General features: G+C 42.8%; 1 protein-coding gene across 4 annotated transcripts; it reads left to right on the plus strand.

Annotated features, from left to right (window-relative positions):
- On the plus strand, window positions 1-7,066 carry LOC109902197 (riboflavin transporter 2). 4 transcript variants are annotated; one of them, XM_020498361.2, is made up of 5 exons: window positions 1,358-1,556; window positions 1,641-1,830; window positions 4,153-5,237; window positions 5,567-5,690; window positions 5,992-7,055. In XM_020498361.2, the coding sequence occupies exons 3-5, from the start codon at window positions 4,198-4,200 to the stop codon at window positions 6,202-6,204; spliced, it is 1,377 nt and encodes a 458-aa protein (XP_020353950.1). In that variant the 5' UTR covers window positions 1,358-1,556; window positions 1,641-1,830; window positions 4,153-4,197; the 3' UTR covers window positions 6,205-7,055. The 4 variants fall into 4 exon arrangements, with proteins under 4 accessions (XP_020353949.1, XP_020353952.1, XP_020353950.1 ...); XM_020498360.2 differs by lacking the exons at window positions 1,358-1,556; window positions 1,641-1,830 and adding an exon at window positions 1-196; XM_020498363.2 differs by lacking the exon at window positions 1,641-1,830 and having other exon boundaries at window positions 1,357-1,556.

Below are 7,066 nucleotides of genomic sequence, written 5' to 3' on the forward strand. Positions count from 1 at the left end.
ACTGTTATTTAACAGACAGACACATCAGCAACCTGCACAAGGTCGCTCCAGAGCGTAGCGTATCATCACGGCAGCCTCACACAAACATACTCTGTCAGAGGACCATCACATTGCGCTGTGGGACTCAAACACCAGCAGCCAATATCCATCAACTGCATCCAACTCTGTCTGACTGAGAGGAAGCTTACAGAGTCAGGTAGGCGCTTCCTGTCAGGTGTTTCGGTCAGGATTGGAAATTTGTCATTAGTAGATGAAGAACTACTACATCGTGTTTTGAGAAGAGTTGCGTAAGGGGTTGAATACCATCATGTTACATGGCCATCTGAGGTTGAGGATCACTGGTATAGATATATAATGGGGTGGTATTTTTCCTGGTTGCTTAATGAGTTATAAAATCATCACTTTTATTTTACTGTCTTTTTATAGATTTTATTTGACACATGACAATTACTTTTCAGGTGTGCATAACTATCATTTATCAAGTTTACACGGTAATTGGGATGGACTAACAGAAGCATATTTGACTGTATTTGGAAAAGAAATGACATAACATTTTGGATATGAGAGATGCAACAAAGTTCCTCAGGTCTCTTCAAAGATAATTGAGGAACGTTTGTATTTTTCTTACTTTACATCTTACCTAAGACGGCATACCTCATAGGATTTCAAATGTCAATTCACATTAAGTTGCACACCCCCTTTTCTAGCAATTAGTGGTACAGTACAGTATATCCAATATGAAGTTTGGTGTTCTTTAGTTTCTCTTCTTCTAGCAAGTAATCGGTGTGAAACTAATTTGATTGCAATTATTTCCACGCCTTATTTTACAGTCAACAACATACTGAAACTTTTACCAAGGGTTGCACAAGGAAGAACAAATAGGAATGGTCTTTTTGTCGCAATGATTATTCATGTAAAGTAGAAATAATGGCTGGAGATTGGTTACAGCTGTACAATACCAAACTAGTTGAACTGTGTGAAATACAGTATGGATGATGTTAGAGCTTTTCCTTGAAATTACATGGGGTAGTTGAAATGCAACCGCCATTGCATTGTATGTTAATTGTCAAATGCAGATTAATGCACTTTCTCATCAGTCCTCATATCACTCTGTCTTTCTCTTGTATAACTGTTCTGGGAGACCTTTCATAAAGAGGCGAAGGAAAAAAAACGAAATCAGATGCTTTTAGCACCATCTACTGGTCTAAAGGCGATGTACCGTATATTCAATAGCGTTTAAGTAGGACCCGCAGGTCTACTTAATACTCTTGTTGATTTCTACTGAAGATTTGTTGTGAACAAGTGAAACAAAAAATGGCATAGTTCAAATACTTGTTTCATCAAACTGAGTTTGCCACGGTGACGTGTGATTTTATAAATGTATGTATTTTTGCCGAAAGTGCACTTCACAGTCAATTCTTCACTGTGAAGAAACATATGTTCACTCTAGGCGGCATCCATCTGTTTTTTTTGTTTGTTGGCAAAAACAAAGCAAGTTGTAAGAGCTTGAGGAATCACCTGCTGTTTCTCTCGGGGAAAAATAGAAAAACAATTAGGTAATAATCCTTTAGTATTGTGGAGTTTTTGTTATTGCATACTTTAAATTGTATGCTTAACATGGGTAACTTTTTTCTCATTAGACTGGTTCATATGCTCCAGCTACATAATGCAGTGTTGGATCCAATTACGCAGCCCAACGTTCATCTGAATCAGGAGACAATCAGTAAGACCAGAGCAAACTAAAGAAAATGGTAGCTGACTGAATCCATATGTGAGAAAAGGGTAGAGGCATGCTGTACTCCAAACAGAGGATTGTCCACAACATTCCAGGTAAACGCTGCAGATGCCAACTCAATTGGAAATTACCTTTGAATGTCAAGCGAGCTGTAATCCGGTTATGGATTGAACCCAGCCAAAATTGTGTCATGTCAAATTAACAATTAGAAAAGATCAACAGCACAATATGACTGTGACAACATCTGTAGGCGCCATACTAGAGGGTAGAACATAGAGATAAACACATGTATCAATCTCTATGGGGTAAACACATTTAATGACTCTCCAAGGATTCAAGGCTGTTGGAGAGAAGTGCTGAGAATATGGGACAGGAAGAAGATTGAGCAAACAAGTCAATCCTGCTTTTCATGTGTTTTGGGTGTGTTGTCTTTACAGTCAAGTCATAGACATTACAGCTACACAGAGTGGTCAAAGTAGCATTTCCTACTGCATTTCCTTTGAGTAGCTTACTCAGGGGCACAGTGACAACTTGTTTCATCATCAGCCTTTCAGGTCAGTGCAAAAGGAAACCTGTACTGGAAACTAGGAGCAGTGACACTGTTAGTAGTGTCACGGTCTCAGGTTACAGTCTCCTAAAAAAAACTATCTGGAGTAGTCAGAACTGCCCTCTGACATTCTGTTATAAATACACAGCTTCTTATGACTGGTGTGTAGTAGAGTACTTGGCAGCTGCCTCCCTCTCTCTCGCTCGCTCTCGCTCTCTCTGTTTCTCTCACGCTACAGCCAACGTTTTCTGTTTAGGGGGGCAGAGCCAAGGTCATATTTTCTAGGGGTGGAGGAGAGGGGGAGGGTACGTAGTTGACCCCTCCCCCTTCTGCTACTGCAACTTTCTCTAGTGCTCTAGGGGCTGCAGGGAGGCAGAGCTGCAGAGCACATGGCGAAATTATTTTTCGAACGAGGCTCCTTTAAATCCGGGGGATTACGGTGTCATAGACAAGAGGAGCCTGTGTACTTCCTGTTCTGTCAATTGAATGGGATACACGGAATTCGTGAGTGTGTATGTAATAGCGATAACGAGGGGGGAGGGAATATGAACTGAATGTACACACTTGCCGGATAATGTAATAATGCTCTGATCACAGTGGAGTGAGAAGTTACCCAAGAGAGAAGGAGATATAATAGGCAGTCCCACTCCATCACAAGGTAAGATTATCATTCGTCTGAGTCTAAGAGGAATTAGAAAATAATTCCACAAGCCTCTGTAATTCCATCTGCTCCACACTGAAGCTGAGCCTGTTTGTTAATTAGGCAACATGGGATAGAGAAATAGTCTAAACAATATTATTATTGGTTTGATTATTTCCTCATCACTCACATCCCATGTTGCCGAATTAACAAATTGTCTCAGCTACAGTGTGGAGCAGATGGAATTATTATGTCTTCCGTGTAGGATGGATTCAAACCAGGAAGAGGAACTGAGTTACTGTGAGCATACAGTAGTTCTGTAAACTCTTAAGGTTATGTGTTTGTGGGTATGTGTGTTTCAGTACGTATGTAAACAAGAACAGTGTTTCTCTCCATTCATACACTGAGTGAGGTGACTCATCAACCATTCAGTTTCAGACGTTGAATTACAGGCAACTATGAATCAGCAGAAGTCACAGTAACACCCTCTTACCACGTTGTACTTGCACAGAAAAGGATGAAGTGTAGGTTCAGCCTGTGTATATGGGGCTGTTCCGAGACTAGTGAGTTTGTATGTGAAAGGTCAGGTACTATGTGCCAGACTCAACATTCGGGGTGTGCGGGGGAGGGAAGGCTGCTGAGTCTTATGGTCACATACTGCGTAGCAGACAGGCTGGCTTTGGTAACCAATGACAACGTGGGTGAGAGGATACCCCCACCAATACTTACACATAGGCTAACCTTGAGGGGAACCAAGTGTTCATATAATGTTGTCATTGTGATGATGTTGCAGAGCTGAGAATGAGTATTTTGATTTAGTTCTGTGTTCTGGTACAATTAATAGTTTTTGGTAATTATGCGTTTCACCATCCCAACAAATGTCAGTTCATGTTGTTCACTAGTTTGCTCCAAATGGGGGAGTGGTGGTTGGGTTGGAGGGTAATAAAGGATATATATATATATCCCCCATATAAAATATTTTTGCAAATTCATACATATCTTTAAATATATATATATATATGTGTATGAATTTGCAAAAATATTTTATATGGGGGATTGGAAATGATGCAGACAATTGCATTGATGGAAGCTACAATCTATCTGCAATATTAATGCTGATTTATACCCCCCCCCCCCAATAAACATAAAATATCAGTACATGATCAGTATTATGGCAACGTATGTTGTTGCATTATAATCATGAACTTGTGCATTGTTTGTGTGTTTCAGGTCCTTTATGCGAGTTGTTTACTGGCTGTGCCCCTGCCCTTCACCATGACTCTCCTAACCCACGTGCTGGCATGTCTCTTTGGCATGGGCTCCTGGGTGGCCATCAACGGGATGTGGGTGGAGCTGCCCCTCATAGTGCCTGAAATCCCAGAGGGTTGGTACCTGCCCTCTTACCTCACTGTGCTCATCCAGATGGCCAACGTGGGGCCCCTTTTCGTCACCCTCATGCACCGCTTCCGCCCGGGCAAGCTGGACGAGCGGCCCGTCATCTACTCCATAGTGGGCCTGGGCGTGGTCGCCACCTTCCTCCTGGCCTTCTTCTGGAAGCACACGGTGTCCCTAGCGGGCGCTACGCATAGTGTCCCCCTCCTAGTGCTCTGTTTCCTACTCTCTGTGGTGGACTGCACCTCCTCGGTCACCTTCCTGCCCTTCATGATGCGCCTCGGGCCCCAGTACCTCACTACGTACTTTGTAGGGGAGGGCGTTAGTGGCTTGGTGCCTGCCATAGTGGCTCTGGTGCAGGGGGTGGGGGTGGTTCACTGTCGGAATGCTACAGTGGCTAGCTTAGCCAATGGGACCTTAGGGATTAACTCCACGGTAGGGGCCAGTGGAGAGCTCCAGGCTCAATACCAGCCCGCTAACTTCTCGGCCCAGGTCTTCTTCCTCTTCCTCAGTGCCATGATGGTGGTGTGTCTGGCCGCCTTCCTCTTGCTCAACCACCACCCGGCCGTGGCCAGGGAGAGGAAGCGCGAGCACTACTTCAACAGAGGCCTGGCAGAGGAGAAGAGTGACCAAGCCCTGTCCCTGTCTCACAGACCTCAAGAGGAGAAGCCCATGATCAGTTCTCCGGGTGGCCACCGGAGAGCCCGGCGGAGCTCCTTTGGGACGGGCTTCTACAGTGGGCCGGAGGTGACGTTCATTTTTGTGGTTCTGGCCTGGGTCAATGCCCTGACCAACGCAGTGCTGCCCTCAGTGCAGTCTTACTCCTGTCTGCCCTACGGGAACCAGGCCTACCATCTGGCGGCCACCATGGCAGCCGTGGCCAACCCCGTGGCCTGCTTCATCGCCATGTTCCTGCCCTTAAGGTAAACCCAACTCTGGATTAGCAGAACTGACTGATCAATAATTTACTGAACATAGACTCTCTCAGATCTATGCAGTCACCAGTGAAGGCTGTTGAAAGTAGACATAGGGAGGAGTCATTGTAATGGCTGGAATAGAATGACTATCAGTCACTGAATCAAGTTGACGTCTATAACAAAATACAGAATAAACAGCATTAAGTAACATTGTACTGTCTCATCCTGAATCATACAGTACTTCAACGGATCATTTAACTAATCCAAACACCTTGAGTTTTCCAACCCACTTCCTCAACTCACCTTCTAGCTTGTCCTTGTTCTTTTTTTCCCAGGTCGTTGGTGCTGATTGGGCTTCTGACAATAGTTGGGACAGGGTTTGGTACTTACATCATGGCCATGGCTGCACTGAGCCCCTGTCCTCTACTGGTCCACAGCGTCTCAGGCACTGCACTCATAGTAAGGCTCTTTCTGTTATTAGGTCATGAAATAGAGAAAATCCACGTGTTACATTGCAAGATTGCTGATAACACCTGAACACTGCATGACTGTCCATTTGATTTCATTGCGCCATTGAAAACGACATGTTTCTGAGTGAAAATTAGATGTTTGAGGTCAAGCAAAGTCTTCCTAAACAACAGTAAACAATCGAACTCATGTCCATGCTATTCGGTATGTAGTTAATGATCCTCTAATGTACTGTGAATATTGACACAATGCTAGTATTTTGTTTGTAATGTCTATCTACTCTCTGTTGTAGGTGATCGCCTGGATGTTGTTTGTCCTGACCCTCTCCTATGTGAAGGTGATCATTGGGGTGATCCTTCGGGATGAGGGCCACAGTGCCCTCGTGTGGTGTGGAGCAGTAGTACAGCTTGGCTCCATGCTGGGTGCCCTGTCCATGTTTCCCTTGGTCAGTGTCTATGGACTCTTCAAATCAGGGGACCCTTGTAACACCATGTGCACAAAGTAGGGATCAAGATGTGGCTTACTGTTGAAACTCACTGTCGAAAACAAAAATTGTTGACACTGGAAATGTATATTTCATCATGTGAGTTTGTCTCTTTAAACTGATTTTGACGTATCTAGTCTGTTGCCAAAGCAATGAAATATCTCCCTATGGTTGCGGAAGGATCTCTTTGAAGCACATCCTCAGATTAGACACTAAATGGCACCAAACCATTTGTGTTTGTTTTCCGTTGAATAAAGTTGAAAAACATAGGGTCGTAATTTAATCACCTTGTTGCAAGATGGCTTTTTCTGCAATGCAGGAGCTATAAAACGTGTAGTGTATTTAAGGTTTAAGGCATCTGAAGTTTGCAATTTCCACTTTGACATTTCAGACTTAATTTTTCCCTTGTGCAAAATGTTTCATTCCCTATAAAATGTTCCATGAATTATAATCCACATAATAATTTACATTTCCTGTTGCTGCAGGATTATTTTCCTGCTGTTGCAAACGGGCTCAAATTAAGATCTGAAATCTGTAAAGTGTGGGAGGCCAATTTTTATTGTTACAAAGACCACAAAGATGATACTCTTTAATTGCTAAGCTTTTTGCAATTCTTCTTTAAAAGAAGCCGAATGACTTGGAATATGTTACAGGGACAAAACAGTGCCTTCATTTTGGTGTTTCTAGTACTGCAAATGTCAACCAAAAGGTCATTTATGTTTATTCTTTACTAGTCTATTTTTTAATGTTTTTTTTTTTCCAAAACCAAAATTTGTCTTACATGCTTTGTATATGACCTTACTGCAGTCATAATGTAATGCACTGTAATTATGTATGGCTCGAGTCAATTAAAATGTATACATTAAAATATATATATATATCT

Source organism: Oncorhynchus kisutch, linkage group LG13, assembly GCF_002021735.2.
Source record: "Oncorhynchus kisutch isolate 150728-3 linkage group LG13, Okis_V2, whole genome shotgun sequence".
NCBI lineage: Eukaryota > Metazoa > Chordata > Actinopteri > Salmoniformes > Salmonidae > Oncorhynchus > Oncorhynchus kisutch.